Source organism: Mobula birostris, chromosome 12 (genome assembly GCF_030028105.1).
Source record: "Mobula birostris isolate sMobBir1 chromosome 12, sMobBir1.hap1, whole genome shotgun sequence".
Taxonomy (NCBI): Eukaryota; Metazoa; Chordata; class Chondrichthyes; order Myliobatiformes; family Myliobatidae; genus Mobula; species Mobula birostris.
The window spans coordinates 26,215,373-26,237,646 of record NC_092381.1 but is presented as its reverse complement, the minus strand read 5'-3'; the positions used below and the strand labels follow the sequence as shown (position 1 = coordinate 26,237,646).

At 41.0% G+C, this 22,274-nt stretch overlaps 1 protein-coding gene across 1 annotated transcript in view; it reads left to right on the top strand.

Annotated features, from left to right (window-relative positions):
* The window catches only part of LOC140205806 (dihydropyrimidine dehydrogenase [NADP(+)]-like), a 927,724-nt gene that overhangs the window by 738,343 nt on the left and 167,107 nt on the right, over positions 1–22,274 (top strand). Inside the window, exons 17-18 of the mRNA XM_072273510.1 lie at positions 6,202–6,322; positions 6,633–6,752. Of these exons, the coding sequence (XP_072129611.1) occupies positions 6,202–6,322; positions 6,633–6,752 (241 nt within the window). The remainder of the gene's footprint in view (positions 1–6,201; positions 6,323–6,632; positions 6,753–22,274) is intronic.

Below are 22,274 nucleotides of genomic sequence, written 5' to 3'. Positions count from 1 at the left end.
TTTTAATATCTGAGTTAAAACATTACTGAAATGTGTAGCCCTTTTGTCAGGTGCCGTACAGAAGGAGACAGTAAGAAAGAAGACGTTACAATGAGACTTATTTTACTTATTTAATTCAGAGATACAGCTTGGTAACAGGCCCTTCTAAGCCAATGAGCCAATTACACCCATGTCACCAATTAACCTACTAACCTGTATATCTTTGGAATGTGGGAGGAAACCAGAGCACCCAGAGCAAACCCACGTGGTCATGGGAAGAATATACAAGCTCCTTACAGACAGTGGTGGGAACTGAACCAGATTACTGCCACTGTAAGCACGATGCTACAAAAGGTCTAGTTAGAGTTAACGTGGAAAGGATGTTTTCTATAGTGAGGGAGTCTGGGACCAAAGGGCACCGCCTCAGAATACAAGAACTTTTCTTTAGAACAGAGATGAGGAAGAGTTTTTTAGACAGAGGATGGTGAATCTATGGAATTCATTGCCACATATAGATGTCAATGGGTAGATTTAAAGGTGACTGATAGGTTCTTCATTAATCAAGGTGTCCAAGGTTACGGGGAGAAGGCAGGAGAAAGGAGTTGAGAGCGATGATAAATCAATCATGATGTAATGGTGGAGCAGACCTTATGAGCCAAATGGCCTAATTCTGCTCCTTTGTCTTATGGTTTTAAGGTCTATCGTGCATCTGGACAAAGGGAGACCTAGAGAAGGATAAAGAGAATAGGACAAAAATAGCCAGTGATGCTCAATAAGAGAAAGTGAGATTATACTGTACACTTCAGATCTAGGAAAGTCAAATTAGAATATCAGCTGCAGAAAACCAAGAGGATTAATGTCCACGTATTCCAATCTCTAAAAGTTATCTCTTGGCTACACAAAGCAATCGCAAGGGCGAAAATTGTGTTGATCTTTATCATAAGAGGTTACAATACAGCATGTATCAAACATTACTTGAGAGACTAATTTAATCTTCGGTACTGGATACATGGAAAGATGCACTCACCTTGAAAAGGATATGGCATACAAAGCTGCACTAGAAGTAAAAGATGAATAAACTTGTCATGTTTTCCCCAAATGTTTATAAGGGTAATATGTTGAAATGTTTAGAATGTTAAAGTGATTCAAATTTTATATACAAAGAAATTATTCCCTCTGGAGAGTGAATCTAGTTTAAGAAAGCATAATGTTAAAGTTAGAGCCAGGCTCTTTACAAGTCAAATAAGGAAGCAAGTCATAATCACGAGAAGGTTTGCAGATGCTGGAAATCCAAATTAACACACCCAAAATGTTGGAGGAACTCAGAAGGTCAGGCAACATCTTTGGAAATGAATTAACAGTCAACGTTTTGAGCTGAGACCCTTCATCAGGCCTGGAAAGGATGAGGGAAATTCAGAATCAAAATCAGGTTTAATATCACCAGCATATGTCATGAAATTTGTCATCTTTGTGGCAGCAGTGCAATGCAATATGTAGTAATAGAGAAAAAATTTTAATTACCATATGGATATATATAAATAAATGAAATAGTTAAATTAAGTAAGTAGTGCTAAAAAATGAAATGAGAAAAGTAATGATGTAGTTTCAACGTCCATTCAGAAATTGGATGCCAGAGGGAAAGAAGCTGTTCCTGAATAATTGAGTGTTTGCCTCTTCAGGTTTCTGTACCTCCTTCCTGATGGTAGCAATGAGAACAAGACATGTTCTGGTTGATGGGGATCTTTAATGTTGAACAGTACCTTTTTGAGGTACCGCTCCTTGATGATGTCCTGGATACCAAGGAGGATAGTGCCCATGATAGAGCTGAACAATTTGACAACTTTCTTCAGCTTTGACTGTTCATTCATTTCCAAAGATGCTGCCTGACCTGCTGAGTTCCTCCAGCATTTTGTGTGTGTTGCTAAGAAAGCAAGTTTTCATAGATAGGATCGGGGTTGCTGGAAATTTTAAATTTTCAAAACTGAGATTGATAGGTTTTATTGGTGATAGCTTTGAGAAATAGCCTAAGGCAGATAAATGGAGTAAAGCTGCATGTCAGCTACTGTCTAAGAGCAGAGCAGGCTCAATAGGCTTTGCAGCCTTAGAAAGAGAGTAACGTTTTATTATGACTGACATACTGTATGTTGTGAAATTTGAACTACTCTGTTCCTGGTGTATTAATTATAAGTTTATTAAAAATCTCAGTAACTTTGAAAGGAGCAAAATTCCTGCCTTGGGGATGAGGGCAGTTTATCTCACGAGTGAGCAGCAGACATCTTCATTGGAAGGTTAATTGTGCAATGTTCTGTGAAATGACCCAATATGGTTCATTGCATCAAATATGCACGTGCCTTGTGCAGTAAGCCATATTGATCATGACATAATATGATCGTCAAGGGCACCAATCTAACACAGGAACAAAGTTTATTGTTTCTGCAAATCAAGGACCTAATACCTGTTTCAGATTTCATTCTGCAGTTTTCTTTTGATTATTTGTTTATAAGGTAAAGGCATCACTGACAAGGCCGGTACTTACTTAGATTAGATTATGAAGACACATAGTCCTCTTTAATTGTCATTTAGTAATACATGCATTAAGAAATGATACAATATTTCCTCCAGTGTGATATCACAAAACACAGGACAGACCAAGACTGAAAAAGCTGACAAAATCACATAATTATAACATATAGTTACAACAGTGCAACAATACCATAACTTGATGAAGAAGTCCATGAGCACAGTAAAGTTCAAAGTCTCTCAAATGTCCCACATCTCACGCAGACGGGAGAAGGAAGAAAAACTCTCCCTGCCATGCTGACCACAATCCGACTCTGAGTCATCCGAAAACTTCGAGCTCTGATCAGCTGTCCGACACCAAGTACTGAGCGCCATCTCTGTCCCAATGATTCGACCTCCTTCTCGGTCGCCAAAAGCAGGCAAGGCCAGGGATTTTGAGGTTTACCCTTCGAAAGATTCCCGACCATGCAGTAACGGCAGCAGCGAACGAGCGTTTCAGAAATTTCTCCAGATGTTCCTCTGTGCTTTCACGTCTGTCTCCATCAAATCAGAATTGTCCACGGCCCCTATTTAACAGATACGGTATCATTTTTCACTGGAGGGCTGCGCCCGCGCAGGCGCGCCACCATCTTCTCCTCCCGCCTGCCCTCAAGAATTCATTGTGAGCTGTCACCTAAAATCACTAAAGCCTTCTGATGAGATATTTCCACAGTGAAGCTGGTGGGGTGTTCCAGTATTTAGACATACTGACGAAGGACAGTAATATATGGTATATCCAATGCACATTTGGTCATAGCTTGGAGGGAAACATGTTCCCATCCACCTTTCTAATATTTCCAATAATATAGGAGGCAATTTGACCCTTTGATTCAATGATCGCTCTCTGAGCAGAACCATCAGTCACTTTGCCTGCATCTTAATGATCTACAACCCTTTCTCTCATGTGCCTAAAAACATCACCCTGGTCCCCCATCACCTATCAATACTGGGGTTAATTGATGGCAACTGTCATCTGCAAAGCCATGCATCTTTTGGATGTGGGAGAAAACTGGAACACCCAGAGAAACCCATGAGTTCATTGGGGAGAACATGCAAACTTCATTTGGACAGCACCCAAGGTCAGGCTGAATGTAGATTGCTGAAGCTGGCCCGAGCACCTCCTGTTATACCTGCTGTCCTTATCCTTTTCGGTGGAAGAAGTCTTGGTTTTGAGAGACGTTCAAAAAACCTCAGTGGGAAACTTAAAACTGCTCATATTTTCCATTACACATTGTTGATCAGACATTTATTGTGGGGGGGGGTGCAGTTAACATAAGGGGTAGCGGTTGGCTTTGCATTATTATAGTGCCAACCACCCAGGTGCAATTCCCGCTGCTGCCTGTAAGGAGATTCTACATTCTCCCCGTGACCACGTGAGTTTCCTTTAGCTGCTCCGGTTCTTTCCGCATTTCAAGGACGTACAGGTTAGCAGGTTAATTGGTAACATGGGTGTAACTGGGTGACACCGGCTCATTGGACTGGAAGGGCCCGCTACCAAGCTGTAGCTCTAAATACAAAAATAAACTTGCACTCTCCCAATTGTGAGCCTTCTGCACCCACCTCAGCACTTTAGCCAGCATCACAGCCACTCAGTCTCAACGAGGGAGTTGTTTCAGAGTCCTGCTGCTCACCAATGCATTCTTACTCATGCCTTGCCACCAGCACCATTTGGTAAAAGTCCTACACTGTTTCAGTTGTGACCCTTTGATAGGACCTCAAGTTGAGTCATTTTGTACTGGGTTTGTAGAGCCGAACTGGTTGAGAAATCAGTTTGCACACCTCTGCTCTTGATGACTGTTTCATGATGTGTATTGGAACCACCGAACATTTAGCTGCTCAATCCATATCATCAATCAATTGAGTCATGGGCTACCTGTGTTTTATGTTATTCATTTATGGTTGATAACATTGCTGGCTTGTACTCAAGCTGCTGCATGACATTTCTCTTGTATTGAATGATTGACATCATTAGTTATTTCAGTGGGCAGTCAAGAGTCTCACACAGATCAAGCCAGGTAAAGGAAACAGACTGCCTAGCCTGAAGACAGCAGTGACGCTAGCAAGTGTTCATGCCAATCCATCAGTTTTGTGGTCATTGTCACTGGCACTTACACTGCAGATAAGTTAAATCAACCAAATTTCAGCTCCCCGGCTGTCATGGAGGGACTTGAACTCATAGAGTTAAGCGCCATAGCCAGGTGCAGCAAGGAGGCAGGCCACTCGGTCCGTTGACTCCACACTGGCCTTCAATCACCCATTTACTTTACTAGGGATGGCACAATAGCAGAGCAGTAAGCGCAGTGCTTTACAGTGGTAACTGTAGGATTGGGGTTCAACTCCCTCTGCTGTCTGTACATTCTCCCTGGGACTGCATGGGTTTCCTCCAGGTATTTCGGTTTCCTCTCACGTTTCAAGGGTGTACGAGTTAAAGTTATGGGCATACTACATTGGCTCTGGAAGCATGGCACCACTGGTGGGCTGTCTGGCACAATCCTCACTGATTTGATTTGATGCAAATGCTGCATTCCTCTGTATGTTTCAATGTACGTGTGACAAATAAAGCTAATCTTTAATCGTTCATCTTTACGCTAATCGTACATTAATCCCATTTTTATATTTCTCCCCACACTCTGATCAGCTCCCCCAGATCCTGCCGCTCCCCTACATGCTAGGGGCCAATTAACTTAACAACCCACATGGCTTTGGGAAGTGGGAAGAGACAGTAGAAAAATGGAGGAAACCCACGTGGTCTTAGAGAGAATGTGCCAGCACAGACGACGCACAAGGCCACGACTTAACGTAGTTTGCTGGAGCCGAAGGCAGTGGCTCTACTTCCATGCTGCTACCGCTCCAGTTCTGCCCGGAATGTCGACTATTCATTCCTCTCCATGGCTGCTCCCTGGCCTGCTGAGTTCCTTCAGCATTTTGTCTGTGTTACTCTGAATTTCCAGCATCTGCAGAATCCCTTGTGCTTATGTTACCTCTCACATATCTGAAATTTTAGTCCAGGCTGTGGATTGCGAGTCTAATAAATTAACCACAATGCCTCTATCATCACACTGCTAAAAGACAACAGAGGCAAAATTGACTGAGCATTGCTCCAGCCACCCAGAAACCTACTTAACTGCCAATCACCTCCAACCCCCAGCAGCACAGACTGGCCACATTCTATGTGTAATTAATCTAACTTGAGTGAATGTTTAAAGGGTAATGAATTGTTAAAAAAAAGTGAATCTAATCTTTCAATAAAGCAGGGGAGCAGTAATGAGAAAGTGAAAAAAAATGATTTAGTATCAGCAATTATGTTTTCTTTATTCGTAAGAAAGGAAGTTTATTAATAACAGTAGTTTCAATACCTTAATGGATAATTCATTGTAATCACCTTTCTCGATCAGTATTAGTCAAGTAATGCTATTATGCTATAATGGAGGCTGATTCATTCGGCTTATTTAGTAGACAAGGAAAATGCAATTGTGTTAGATGATATTATTACAGCTCTGCTGTTTATGCTGTGATCTGAGGATCAAGTAATGAGAGGGTTGCAGTCCCTGCAATGTCACACGCAGTGCAGTCAGACTGGCAGCATGAAGCTATACCTGTCTCTGTGCACAGCTTTATCAGATTAGTTTCTCATCTAGTTCTGTAACTGACCCATTTGAACAGGATCCAAGGCTGGTGCAAAACATCTGCCGCTGGGTACGGCAAGCTGTTAAGATTCCGTTCTTTGCCAAGCTGACCCCGAACGTCACCGACATTGTAAACATAGCGATGGCAGCTCAGGAAGGTAAGAAAATGGCAGTGGGAACTGAATATAAAGAGATTAAAATTCTACTTGAGAATAATTCTTTAGTCCTTGAGAATTACTTCTTTATATCTTTCATTTTGATTGTCCTTCCTTTTACATTAATTTTCAAATAGCTTACGTACATCAATTAAAAACACACCCCTTTTATTTGATAATGGTCCCTGTCATTCCGTGCCACTAACTTTGAAATGACTCATGCCATCTATTCTCTAGCTATTATATTGAAACCAAAATCAAAAGATATTATTCTGTGGATTGGAATTTAAATAACTGTTGTATTTTCTCACAGGTGGTGCAGATGGTATTACAGCAATCAACACAGTCTCTGGGCTGATAGGGGTACTTGCAGATGGCACACCTGTGCCTGCCGTTGGTAGAGACAAGCAAACCACATATGGCGGTGTGTCTGGTAAGCATTGCCTTCACCACCGTGCAGCGTTCCCTCTGAGACTATAGACAAAACGGTGACAACTTCTAATATCAATTCCCTTTCAAGGCACCTTGCTTGCTGTTGGTCAACATAACTAATCATATTGACAGATGGACAAGTCTGAGTCTGCAAGCACTTCTAATAGCAATTTCTTTTATTGGCACAATGCTTCAGTAAAGTGGGTGGGGAGAAGTTAAACGATAAATGAAAGAAGTATCTTGAAGCCCTTTGTAGTAACTTGTATTAGCACAGTTTCTCTTTTCAAGATTTAATTAACACTCATTTTTGAATAGAAACCACAAACTTCAACTTACTCATATCAACGCAGTCTGCACTGCTTCGATATTTTAATGTGAACACTTTACACCAAATTGTATTTGCCTCTAGTGCACTTTTTTAACCATTGCTGTCATTTACATTCAGATAAAGGAATAAAGTCTGTTCATTTGGGTAAATTCAAAAGTGGGAATACCTAGAGTTTTTTTTACATAGACAAAATAAACTTGATAGAAAATTACCTCTTAATGAGAAAGTACTTTAATTCCAACTTCTTCGAACAGTCAGCTTCTCAAAGCTGTAAGTTAGAAGTCATTTCCTTATTTTTAAAAGAGTGCATATTTATTGCAGATTCATAGCTCATGAGTTCATTTTGCTTTTCCTCTTTCTCATTTGTCTGCCATGAGTATCTTCCAATGATCGAATTTTTGTTCTTGATAGGAGGTTGTCAAGTTGCATTTCAGGATTAAGTCATGCAGAAACTAAACCAAACCATATTGATCACTCTCCTTCTTGGAGCGGTATTAGGCTCTTATTGTAAAATTAGCTAACGGAAATGAAATTGTAAAAAGGTTAATTTAGTTATTTGACAAAGTTTATTGCTTGCCCACCTCCCCAGCCCAACAAGTGGAAGTAGTTAATGAGGATAAAAGCTATGGTAATAGATAACATGTTTGTAGTTACCTGCCCTACACAAATGTTAAATGTTCATGTTTACAGATGAAGGCAGAGTAGACAGCATAAAACGCCAAGTGCAGGTTTTGAAGTACCACACAACCGTAGGTTGACATTTCTACAGAATGGAAGTTTATGAGATGCATATTTTTTGTCTTTGGGAGCTTAAACTGCATTCAGGGCACCTCCGTTCTCTGACTGCTTCAGACGAGCAGTGATTTAAATCAGTGCATAGGAGCCATATTGTCTGCTTTCCTCTCTTAGAATAAATATTACTCTTAGTCAACACATAAGCAAAGTCAAATATATTTATTTTACTATCCCAACTTGTTGTCTCTTAAGTAGGAGCACGTTTCAGTTAGTTGTTAACATAGCTGGTCACATTATGGACTTACATGGGACCTGCGTACTCTACATCAAATTAATTTTTAAAAAATGACATAAGAAAGTATGAAGATCTTGGTATTGTCAAGATTTCAATTTTATTTTAAATATTTTCTAAAGGCCAGACCTTTAAATCTCAGGGGCTGCATCAAGCAGTGAGCTGTGAATTTAACCATCGGGTAACTGTTAATGATAAGGAAACATTCCGAGTGAGGCTGGTGTAATACAATCATTGGATTAGGCTATCAATCACTCCAGTCCTCAGGGAACAGGAAAGGAGACAAAACAGAGAAAGGAAAATTAGGAAAGGTGGGTGTGACTAGAATGTAATTCTTTACTATCTCTATCTGCTAACTGTTCTCTGTAGCTTTTAAATTCAAAGCACATCTAAGCACCGCTGACAGTTTTAAAAAGAGTTATATTTGAATTGTGTGGTGTTTACAGAACAGGAAAATAAACAACCAGAGTTAGTGGAATAGAGAAAAAGTATTTAAACTCTTTTTTTAATCTAGTCTTTGAGAAGTGGCTCAGCTGATACTAAAGTTAGCTTTTGTAAATTTGTATCATGCACATTAGAAGTTAAATATCCAGCTGAAAGGCGGACTACTGGCAAGCTACTGCACACAGGTCAGTATGCCCTGACCTCCAAGCCTACAATTTGCAGCGGGGAGGTACAGAACAGACTGGAGATCAGATGCCATTGCATTTGATCTGCACACTGTTGGATTCATAAGGAAGATGTGGATTCATTCATTTGGAAGGAGTCATTGATCTGGATGGAAAAAGTGAGTGGTTTGGTTTTATTTTTTCATCGTAATCAATATTAGCGCTCTTAATTAATTTACAGCAGACAAATGTCTTTAACTTTGTTTTCCATATTTTAAGATCTATTTTGACTGTTTTAATAATTCTGTAATTCTCAGAGGTGTATACACTCACTGGCCACTTCTCAGAGAATTCTGTAGTTCTCAGAGGTGCATACACTCATTAGGTACCCCCTGTAGCTAATAAAATGGCCACTGAGTGTATGTATGTAGTTTTCTGCTGCTGTAGCCCATCCACTTCAAGGTTTGATGTGTTCTGCATTCAGAGATGTTCTAATGTACACCACTGTTGTAACGTGTAGTTACTTGAGTTACTGTCACCTTCCTATCAGCTTGAACCAATCTGACCTCTCTCATTAACAAGACATTTTTTCCCAGAGAATAGCTGATGACTAGATGTTTTCTTTTGTTTTTCACCATTCTCTGTAAACCCTAGCATCTATTATGCATGAAAAGCAATTTCTGAGATACTGTAATCACCCCATCTGGCACCAACAATGATTCCACGGTCAAAGTCACTTAGATCACATTTCTTCCCCGTTCTGATGTTTGGTCTGAACAATAACTAAACCTCTTGATCATGTATGCATGTTTTTATGCACTGAGTTACTGCCACATTATTGCTTAACTGGATACTTGTATTAACAAGCAGGTGTACCTAATAAAGTGGCACCTGAGTGTAGAAACAGTCGAAAGAGCCATCAGGACACTCAGGAGGCGGAACCTGCGATTCCACCATCTGAAGCCTAGACACCATTTGGGGACCCACAAGATGGCTGCAGTAGCAAATCCTCAGGGTCAGCCAGATCTGCAGGGCAGCAGGAGGCTAGTGCGGCTGCAGGCATCGGGTGGTGGAGCAGAAACGTGAGCTCACGTGATGCGGTCCATTGATGACCATGCTCTAGCAAGCAAAACAGAACGAGCCGACTTAATGCCTTTAAATTCCTGTTACAACCCAAGCATGAAGTGGTTATCTTACAGCATTAAATTGAAACCCAAGTGTAATCTTTCCTTTGAGTTTGGTGCGAAGGACAATATGGTTTGGTAACAATGTCTGTCTATATTAAGGATTTATCAGCACCTTTGGCAGAGAATGTGTGTGGATTAATTTCATAGACAAAATGATTTTCAGTCTTTATCACTTTTATTCCCTGTTGAAGAAAAATTACAGGTGACCTTTTGCATTGCACATTCAGTTTTTTTGAAGAAGAAATAAAGTGGAAACAGCTGATTCCTTTAGCCTGGTTTGCCTTAGGGTATTATTATCAAGCCTTTATGAAGTCTTCAGCTTTAGCTGTGAAGATCACAATCCGTACATTGTTCAGGAATGAGGAAGGAGATTAGGGAAAGTGTTCAGAGGCTTAGATGATAAGTGGACCTACAGTTAATGACTGAGAATTTAAAATATGGGATTCTTATTGAATGACTTACTGAAAAAAATGTTGGAAAGCTGTTGTTGAAAAATACATAATCAATTGTGATGCAGTTGATTAAATACTGTCAGAATCAGAATCAAGGTTTAATATCAGCGGCATATTGTATGTTGTGAAATATTTTGACCTTGCAGCAGCAATACAACGCAAAATATAATAATAGAAAAAAATGTGACTTACAGTAAGTGCTTATATATGTTATTTAGTTAAATTAGATGAGTAGTGCAAAAATAGAAATAAAAAAATTAGTGAGGTAGTGTTCATGGGTTCAGTGTCCATTCCGAAAACAGACAGTAGAGGGGGAAGAAGCTGTCCCTGAATCGTTAAGTGTGTGCCTTCACAATTCTGTACCTCCTTCCTGATGGTGGCGATGAGAATAAGACATGACCTAGGTGATGGGGTCCTTGATGATGGATGCCTCATACAGCCAGTTAGAATGCTCTGCACGGTACATCTATAGAAATTTGTGAGTCATTTGGTGACGCATCAAATCTCCTCAAACTCCTAATGAAATACAGCCACTGTCATGTCTTCTTTGTAGCTGTTGGGTTCAGGTTAGATCCTCTGAGATATTGACGCCCAGGAACTTAAAACTGCTCACTCTTTTCACCTCTGATCCCACAGGTATAATAAGAGCCACATCTGCTTCTGATTATACCCATTAATTAACACACAGATATTTACAGCTGAGAACCAACAATTTAGGTTTCCCTTTCTTAGAATTGAAGATACTTAGCATCCATCAACTGGACCCATTTCATTCAAGGGGGCAAAGAAAGAAATTTACCTGAAAAAATGAAACATGGATACATTTCAAAGCCATGTAGATCTGCTTTTGTGAGAAGATTAGGATGAAGACCATTCCAAATAGTTAAGCTAAAGATGAGACTACAAGTCAGTTGTTGCAACTTAACTGTAGATGATTTTGATCAGAATGTCTTAATGTCTTAATTGTCCCTTACAAATAAAACTGTGATACTGCCACAATTCTGTATAGTCAGGAAGAAGGATACATCACCGCTGAGAATGACAATTTAAATTTCAGTATAGTCTTGGTGTCCAAATAGCCCACGAGAGACCAGTACACTTGATCACTATGGGGAATTTTACAATGAATGTCAGATGAGACTAGAATTTCAAAATGTAGTTTTATAATTAGACAATACAGCTATTAAACTTTGTTTTATATTTCCTTTATGATTGTAAAGATTGGAAATACCATTTCCCTGCAATAATGCAAAAGTTATTAATTTTATTTCAGAGAAGATAGAGCTTTACTCACTTGCCAGCAGTGTTATTTTCCAAAGGAGAAATTCTTCCTCCTGTCTCAATATGCTGCATTAGGGGCATGGTGTCGAAAACGTAAGTAGGCTCCCAAACAGGTTTTCAGATGTGAGGTACTGCATATAAAAGCGATACTTACTCACCAGTAACCTTGTATCCTTTTTGGGTTTTAGCAGGATTAAGGATTTCCAGATTTTAAAGTGTTGGTCCAACCTGGACTAAACAATTGAATTTCAAAAAACGAGGTGAGAATGACTGTCTTGATAATCAAAGCAGCTTTTGGATGAGTGTGACATCATGGTGCCCAGGTAAAACTAATGTCATACTTCACTCAAAAGAAAGTTGCTACATTGTAGAGAATCAGAATCAGGTTTATTATCACTTATATATGCTGTGAAATTTCTTGTTATGCGGCAGCAGTACAGTGCAATACATAAAAATATTATAAATTACAATGAGATATGCAGTATATTAAGTAAGTAGTGGTACAGGAGAGGAAAATGGTGAGATAGTGTTCCTGGGTTGGCTCATTGTACGTTCAGAAATCTAATGGCAGAGGGGAAGAAGTTAGTTGTTTCTAAAATGCTAAAGGTGTGTCTGCAAACATCTGTACCTCCTCTCTGATGGTAATAATGGCCCAGGTGATGGATATTCTTAGGAGGTCAATCTTCCTCATCTGAGGATATCAACAGAGGAGGTGATGAGGTTAGAAATGGGGTGGTATGCTGATGGTTGTACAAATGTTAAATTCAAATTGTGACTCTTCAGCAAGCGACATAGTAGACAACAGTCAGGCATTGACTGATTTAAACCTCCACACCATGGAAATGCTAACCAATAACAATCTCAGTCAAGAAAGAGCTAATGAACAGAATCTTTACATGTGGATCTCATTACAATTGCCAAAGCCTCTCCATTAACATCCCAGCGCCATTGTTCAACAGAAACTCAGATGGACCAGCCACAATATTGCAGTTATAAGAGTAGCCCAGAAGCAGGGTAACCGAAGTGAGTAACTTTACAAGGCTCAAGTCCGAAGTAGAATAGAGTACACTTCACCTCTCTGAATGAATTATGTTCAATAACTATCAAGAAGGTCAGTGCTATCCTATCACCGCAGTGTAGGAGTTGGTGTAACACTATGCAGCAGCAGTGATCAGGGTTCAGTTCCTGCTGCTGTCTATAAGGAGTCTGTGGATTCTCCCTGTAAGTGTGTGGATTGCCTGTAGGATCCCTGGCTTCCTTCCACATTCCAAAGACATACAGGTTAGGGTTAGTAAATTATGGGCACACTATATTTGTGGCAGAAGCATGCCAACACTTACTGGCCGGACTCTGCGTAATCTTCAAACTACGCTGGGTTATTGATGCAAACAATATATTTCAGTGTACGTTTTGATATACGTGTTGGCAAGTAAATATAATCTTAAAATCTTTAATCCAGGACACAGTAATCCCTCTGTCAGAACTGTCAGCCACCTTGATCATTCATTCCACCCTTGTCGGTCCCTAGTGACTGCAGAGTGTTCCATCCCTAAAATGCACTGCAGTTACTCAACCTGTTTCAGCAGCAACCACTAAATCCAGAATTCCTGCTGCCAAGAAGGGCGAGGGCAGCTGGTTGCATGTGAACAGTGCCTGCGGGTCCCACCCCAGGTCACACAGCATCCTGACTTGTAAATATGTCATTGTTTCATCTTCACTGAAGGGGTCTGTATCTCGAACTGCCTTCACAACAGCATGGGAGCATCTTCACCAGGAGCACTGTAGCAGTTTAAGAAGATGATTTATCACTTCTCCTGAGCAGTTGGAGATGGGAAATAAATTTGCATCTTCCCAGTAAGGCCAAGATCCTGAATGAAAGTGAATTACTACACATATTGGATTGTTATTTTAAGCAGCAATTCTAGCCAGTGACTTTTCTTCTATAGCTCAAGGATACCGTGGGGAAGAGAAACAACCCTATGTGAGAACATCTCACATAGAATAGACCTGTTTCTAAAACAGCGAATGACTCTGGGGCACTCCAAGGTTCAAGATTTCAAGATTGTTTAATGTCATTTCCAGTGAAGAAGTGTAAAGGGGGACGAATTAGTTGTTACTGTGATCCGATTGTTGGTTGTCGATCATATCCAATGATGACAGGAAACTCGTGCAGGAGAGTTTTAAAGTGGTAGTGCCTTTGCACTGGGGCAGCTCCCCTCTCTCGACCTCAGATGTCTGGGTCCAGTGGTGTGAATAGTTGTCACAACTGGGGTCTTCTTTAGTAGCAGTGGATGACCATGATTTCTTCTATGCCCCTTCATGCCCTTTGCTCTCCACAAAGCGTTGCAGAACCAGCTCCTTGGCCATTGGATTCTGCTGTTGATCTGATCTGTCTATTCCTCTGGAGCTGACTTCACATGCTAGCAAAGGCATGTCCCTATCTCACCAGGGTATGAGGCCCTCTGGCTGCCCTCCCTGTCAGAGGGGCAAACCAGAGTGTGGACCCTGTCGCATGCAAACAGCTATTTAGAGCCTCAAGTGTCCGGTGGGAACCAAATATCAGTGAGCCGCCCCAGAATGGACTTGACAGCCCTTTCATCAGAGACCATTAGACATAGGAGCAGAATTAGGCCATTCAGTCCATTAAGTCTGCTGCACTGTTCCATCATGGCTGATTTATTATCCCTTCAACTCCATTCTCCTGCCTTCTCCCCGTAACCTTTGAAGCCATGATGAATCAAGAACCTATCATCCTCCACTTTAAATATGTCTTATGAAATGGCCTCCACAGCCATCCATGGCAATAAATTCCACAGATACACCACCCTCTGGCTGAAGAAATTCCTCCTCATCTCTCTTCTCAATGGATGTCCCTCTATTCTGATGCTCTGCCCTCTGGTCCTAGACTCACTCAGAATAGGAAAGATCCTCTCCACACCCACTCTATTTAGGCCTTTTAATATCCGATAGTTTTCAATGAGATCCCCTCCTATTCTACTAAACTCCTGTGAGAAGAGACCTAAAGCCATCAGATGCTCTTCATATGTTAACCCTTTCATTTTCATATCATTCTTGTGAACCACTTCTGGAACCTCCCCAATACCAGCATATCTTTTTTTAGATGAGGGGCTCAAAACTGCTTACAATACTCCAAGTGTGATCTGACCAATGCCTTATAAAACCTCAGCATCACATCCCTGCTGTTATTTTCTAGTCCTCTCAAAATGAATGCTAAAATTGCATTTGCCTTACTTAACACTGACTCAACCTGCAAGTTAACCTTTAAGGAATCCTGCACAAGGTCTCACAAGTCCCTTTGCATCTCTGATTTTTGAATTTTCTCCCCAATTAGAAAATAGTCTATGCTTTTATTTTTTTCTACCAAGGTGCATGACCATAAACTTCCGTACACTATATTCCATCTGCCACTTCTCTTCCCATTCTCCAAATCTAAGTACTCTAGCATACTCTGTGCTTCCTCAACACTACCTGCCCCTCCACTCATCTTTGTATTATCTGCAAACTTGGTTGCGAAGCCATCAAAGACTCAGAGAGGTAAAACCCTCCCTGGATACCCCATACACCCCCACTACAGATCCAATATAGCATGTAAAAATCCTCTAAGATAAAAAAACACAAAATTAATAAAAAACCAATACATATAAATACAGAAGATAGTTTATATACATTGATTATATGTAGCACATTAAACGACACTAGGTACAGGAGTGTCTATACATACGGTGACTCTGACAGGAAGTGATAAAGTAGCAGTGCTGGGGGTGTGGAGCAGTGGGTTAGTGGGTGAAGGTGGTGATTAGCCTTACTGCTTGGAGAAAGTAACTGTTTTTGAGTCTTCTGGTCCTAGTATGGATGCTAAGTAGCCTCCTGCCTGACGGGAGTGGGACAAACAGACCATGAGCAGGTAGGGTGGGATCCTTCATGATATGACTGGCCTTTTTCCAACCATCTTTCTGTACGTATGTCTGTTATGGTGGATTAACTGGTGCCGGCGATGTGTGGGCAGTTTTGACTACCTGTTGTAAAGCCTTCCTGTCTGCTGCAGTGCACTTTCTGTACAATGCAATGATGCAACTTGTTAGATGCTCCAAGACCAAGATTTAACATTTTCATTCACAGTAATTACCAGGATAACACAGAATTTACTGTGAAGAAATATGTTATTTATTCTGATTAGCCTGTGATCTTTCTGCCCCATGTGTACTTTGTTCAGTTTACTTCATCTCACCCATTTTCTCCATTATGGACTAATATCGATTATTATCAAAATGTGCATGCAGTATACAGTCCTGAGATTCATCTTGATGAATCTCTGGTTGTATACCACATTGATACATTGGTAATTAGTGTACTTTGGATCCCTCTACCACTCCATGTAGAAATATAGAAACATAGAAAACCTACAGCACAATACAGGCCCTTCGACCCACAAAGTTGTGCTGAACATGGCCTTACCTTAGAACTACCTAGGCTTACCCATAGCCCTCTGGTTTTTTTAAGCTCCATGTATCCATCCAGGAGTCTCTTAAAAGACCCTATCATTTCCGCCTCCACCACCGCCGCTGGCAGCCCATTCCACGCACTCACCACTCTCTGCGTAAAAAACTTACCCCTAACATTTCCTCTGTGCTTACTTCCAAGCACCTTAAAAATATGCCCTCTCATGCTAGCCATTTCAGCCCTGGGAACAACCCTCTGACTATCCACACGATCAATGCCTCTCATTATCTTGTACACCTCTATCAGGTCACCTCTCATCCTCCATCACTCCAAGGAGAAAAGGCCAACTTCACTCAACCTATTATAAGGCATGCTCCCCAATCCAGGCAACATCCTTGTAAATCTCCTCTGCACCCTTTCCATGGTTTCCATGTTCTTCCTGTCGTGAGGCCAGCAGAATTGAGCACAATACTCCAAAAAGTGGGGTCTGACCAGGGTCCTATATAACTGCAACATTACCTCTCGGCTCTTAAACTCAATCCCACGATTGATGAAGGCTAATGCACCGTATGCCTTCTTAACCACAGAGTCAACCTGCATAGCAGCTTTGAGTGTCCCATGAACATGGACCCCAAGATCTTTCTGATCCTCCACACTGCCAAGAGTCTTGCCACTAATACTGTATTCTGCCATCATATCTAACCTACCAAAATGTGTGGGGAGAGAGCCTTCTGAATTAGGTTGTGAGACTTCCTTGTCTCATCTCACACACTGAACTCAGCTAGCCAGCTGGAAGCCATTCCCACTCTGAGTAGAAGCAGCATCCACAGCCCAATGAGAAGCTGCTTCTCCTGCTTTCTGCTACTACCCAGACCATATGCCTGGTAACTTCCTCACCCTCATCAGGTGACACCCTGGCTCTTGTCTCAGACTTTCCCTGAGGAACGAATGAGTGATTAGACCTTTACAGTGAATTCCACATTTAGCCACCAAGTAAAGGAATTTATCCTGATTCACCTTTGGATTTGTGGGTGACTGTCTTCTATTCGTGAATCCTAATTTTGAATTAACTCCGCATGTGGAATCATCTCCGGGTAGACCCAACCAAACTTTTGATAGCCCTACAAATTTATTATCTCATACCTCAGCTTTCACTGTGCAGGATAAAAGACACCCATCTGTTCTTTTTTTGAGGAAGCTGTGAACTCTGACTTAATATTTTTTTCCTTTAGAGATGCAGCATAGCACCAGACCCTCTGGCCCGGCAAGCCCACACCACCCAATTACACCCACAAGACCAATTAACCTACTAACCTGTATGTCTTTGAAATGTGGGAGGAAATCGGAGCACCCGGAGAAGTGACACGCATCACTGGGAGAGCCTACAGACACTTCACAGACAGCAGCAGAATGAACCCGGGTTGCTGGAGCTGATTTGTTTAATCTTATGAGGCTTTGATATCCTTCCTTTTAAATAGTCAGGTATTTAGCACCATCTTTGATACATTGCTCTCTCCATTGGGGAAAGAAACAAATAGGCCTGATCAAAAGGAGCTTACTATCAATTGACACTGCTAACACACTAATTACTCATGTGTAGTGCTGATGTGAAGATACTTAACATTCAAAAACTGATTAGTATAACAAAGATTAGCAAAATGTGAGTTTAAAAGTCATGAGCTGCATGGACAACTAGAAACATGCATATTTTACGTCAAGTTAAGTCAATGTAATCCTCCGGAACAAGTAAATTAAGCACCAGAATAGAGGCAGAGACAATGTTACGGTTCGAAGCATGCAGGTGCGAGACAAAGTCGAGGGCAAAGTTGGGTGAGTGAAGCAGAGGAGAGGCAGATTCGAGGCTCGTCATCCTTAAATGGAGGGCAAGGTTTGACCGACGAAAGCATCAGACCAAGTTGGAAAGGTTGGGTGTGGGACGAAACGTAATGGCGGGGTCCACACCCAGAGCACATTGATATCACAGGGCCTGGGTCTGAGAGCAAGCAATAAAATGTTTGGACAATGTATACACCAGGCCAGATGGATTGAAAAGGCAGAGGTGAGGGTTGGGAAGGTTCTGCTCGCTGCTCCACAACGTTTACTCTGCTCTGCTGTGCTGGGGCCAAGGCGGTTGGTCTATAGAATTCACTCCACTGTGCATGAGGCTGTGAACCTGCTCTGGGTTTCATATCCGAGGACTCACTTTCGTTCTAGCTGCTATTTGTTTGCTTTTATTTTTTGCATGATTTATTTTTTTTCTCTCTGCACATCAGGTGTATATTGGTCTTCTTGTGTTTTAATGGGTTCTTTTGGGTTTTTTTGTTTTGCAACTGTCTGTAAGAAGATGAATCTCAAGGTTGTATAATGTATACATATTTTGATAACAAATAAACTTTGAAATTTGAACATCAATAGCAAGCAGTTTCAAACTCCTGGGAGTGCACACCATACACAACCTCCACTGGTTCCAAAACACATACTTACACAATCAAGAAAGCTCTGAGGAGGCTGAAGGGAGCTTGACTATGTACATCAATAATCATGACTTTTTTACAGATGCGCAGTGTGGAGAGCATCCTAATATGCTACACCACTGCATGCTACTGGAACTGCACTGCAGTGGACAGGAAGGCCCCACAACTGGTAGTCTAAACTGCCCTGTCCGTCACTGGCACCAGCCTACCCTCCATCAAGGACATATACAAAAAGGTGTCAGGAAAAGGCCAGCGGTATCAGAAAGGATCCCACCCCCCTCGCCCCTGTTCATGGACTGATTGTCCCACTCCAATCAAAAGAGAAGGCTACATACCATCCATGCTAAGATCACCAGACAAAAGCAGTTACTACCCCAAGCAGTAAAGCTGATCAACGTCTCCACCCCCACTACTTTATTATTTCCTGTCAGAGTCACCTTATGTACAGACACTCCTCTGCCTAGCATCACTTTATGTGCATACAATCAATCTATGTATATGAGCTATCTTATGTATTTATATTTATTGTGTTTTTATTATTGCATCCTTTATGTAATTGTATTTTTTTCCTGTTGCATTGGATCCAGAGTAACAATTATTTCATTTTCCTTTGCACTTGTGTACTGAAAATGACGTTAAACAATCTTGAATCTCGAACGGGCCTCTTGGTCAGTTCCATTTCTCCACTTTTATTTGCTAGACAACAAATAACATTCACTTCTGTATCTATGAAGATACTTCCTGAAAGCACTCAATGACTATGTCTATCATCCTTGGGTCATAATTATGTCCATGAATACTGTGAATATTTTGAACTAAAATTGACATTTTTTTGTTCTATTTGTGTGTTACTGTGCATAATTTATGTTCCTTTTATGTTTTTCATGTGAATGTTGCTTATAATGATGCTATGTGCCTGTGGCACTACTGCAAATTAAGTTTCTCATCGCACCTGTACATACCTGCAGATGTACATGTGATAATATATTCAACTTTAAATTTAAATCCTCACATCCTCTGTCCAGCTCTTTGTCTGAGGAAAATTCTCCCACTTAATATTGAGAAAGCTATTATGTCACGTCTTTTCCCTAGCGACGGATGGGAAGCACTCACTACTTTCCCTCAGATTGAACCACATGATCAAATCAAACACTAACTTTGGTGCTTTATTTGATACTGATTTAAGCCTTCAACTCCATTTACTCTCCATTGTAAGAGCTCCTTCTTCCAAGTTAACAGTCCCCATCCTATTCCATGCTACCTGCTCCTCTAATAATCACTCATGCTTTTCTGTCAAGCATCAAAATATCTGTCTTGTAACTGGTTCTAATTCCCTGTAACCCCATGTTTGTTGATGTGCTCTGGTTTCTGTCCAGTGAGGCCTCAGTTTACAATTTCACAGGGCCCTGTGCAAATCCCTTTATGGCAAGAATGCCATCTCTGAGACCCATTTTTACTTCACAGTCTCTGTCACTCCAATGGAAGACCTGACCCCTTTCATTGTACACGGTGTTTTATATTTATATTTTTGTGTTTTTTTTTGTTTTTTACATCGTACTGTGTTTTTATTATGCTGCATTGGATCAGGAGTAACAATCATTTTATTCTCCTTCATATTCATGTAGGATGAATGACAATCTTGAATCTTGAATGTTATCATTGCCCATGACTATCAGGGAAGATAATTGTCCAGTATCCTGTCCTAGCAGCTTTTTTAAGCGTTCTTAATTTTTTATGCCATTATGCTACTCTGAAGCACTATGATTTTTTTTACTGTGGAAGTTCCACTAGTTATTAATTTTGCTACCTCCAGATTAAAATACAAGCTTTCTCTCCCACTCTGTGTCACCTATTAAAGGAATAAAATTAATCCTTTTTTATCAGCAGAGTATTGCAGCTGAACAATTAGGCACCTGAAATTTCCTCGAAGACAGTAGGATTGCTATAGAACTGTACATTTTGTAGTACACTGAAACTGCTTCACGGCCATGGAGTTGTAAAGATTCACCTGACACACAGATTAAGAAACTGTTGCCCTTTCAGCCAGAAAAACATCTGGCACATCAGGCTGGAGAGAAGGACTCTCAAAAGCGGCGGGAGCAATCAGTCACCAGAGACTTGGTTGTAGCTAAATCGCATACAGAGCACAGCCGGAAGATTCCCAGCAGACTGCCATTTAAATCCTGCAGGCAGCCAATATACTCACTCCTCTCACTGGGGAATCACACAGAAAGAGCGGTAAGTTAAGTGTCACACATCTGAAGCAACGCACATGCACCAAGAGTATGCAGTGAACCAGCTAAAGCAGCCAACATTCACACACTACACAGCACAAGAATAAGTGCCTTTCATTTGACTCCTTATTGCCCTCTCCACTTACTTGTCATTTGATTGGACTCTCAGCATATTATTTGAAGGCTGACTACAGGAGTGTAGGACCAGGGTTTGGATTTAATAATTTGACTCGTTTCTTCAAGGAACGGTGTAGCGATGTGATTCATGGCATGCAAAATTAAAGTCGAGATAATTTTTCCTCATTGCTTTACAAGCACCATTGATCATTTCTCATTGACGTTTTCACCCCCAACCATTGTTTTACACACTCTGCCTGGCTTTCCGGGCAACACTCTACAGTAGGCCGCAACTGATAATCATTCAAGCAACCTTTAGGGTTGGTTAGGAGTTGTTCAGAAGAGACTTGCTTTTGATTAGAATAGACACCAAGGCACCATGTCAAGATGGCATGGTTATTCTAGTTATACTTCCATGAGAGTCAGAGAGAGCATAAAAAAAGGCTTTCAACCTTCCAAGTTAATGCTGACTATTAGCCATACATTTACAGTGATTCTACGTTTATTTCATTTTTAATCTCCTCCACGATTTTACCATGTACGGTATCTAGACACTAAGCACAATTTACAGAGACCCATTAACCAACCAACCTGCTTATCTTTGGGCTGGAGGAGGAAACCCACATGACCCGGGGAGAATGTGTAAACTTCTACAGACAGTACCAGAGTCAAGACTGAACCTGGATGGAGTGAGTCCTGATGAAGGATCTCAGCCCGAAATGTCAACTGCTTACTCCTTTCCATAGATGCTGCCTGGGCTTCTGAGTCCCTCCAGTATTTTGTGTCTGTTGCAGCTGTTCTACTAGACATGCTGGTGTTTTATGGGTTTTCTAATGACATTCATCCTTCCAGATTTATTCCCTTCTTCCCTCCTTCAAAGTTAGTATTGATACAAACTGTGCTCATGACTACACCCATTTGGGACAGCCTTTCTGAAACAGGCTCCTCTCTACTCCTCCACAGCTGTGAGGTGACTGACTAAAGGTGCTGAGAGGGATAAGCTTAGATATGTTTCACATTACTCGATCATGACAACTAGAACAATGAAAGTTATTTTGTCTCATATATAGATGATTAACAATATTTAAGTACAATGGTCACATAGGCATCTTCAAGGAGTGATGTCTCAGGCGCTTGGAAGTAGGTACAGAGGAGATGTCAGGGGTAAGCTTTTATACAGAGAGTGGTGAGTGCATGGAATGGGCTGCTGACAACAGTGGTAGAGGCAGATACGATAGGTTCTTTTAAGAGACTCCTGGATTGGTACATAGAGCTTAGAAAAATAGAGGGCTATGGGTAAGCCTAGGTAATTTCTAAGGTAAGAACATGTTCAGCACAGCTTTGTGGGCCAAAG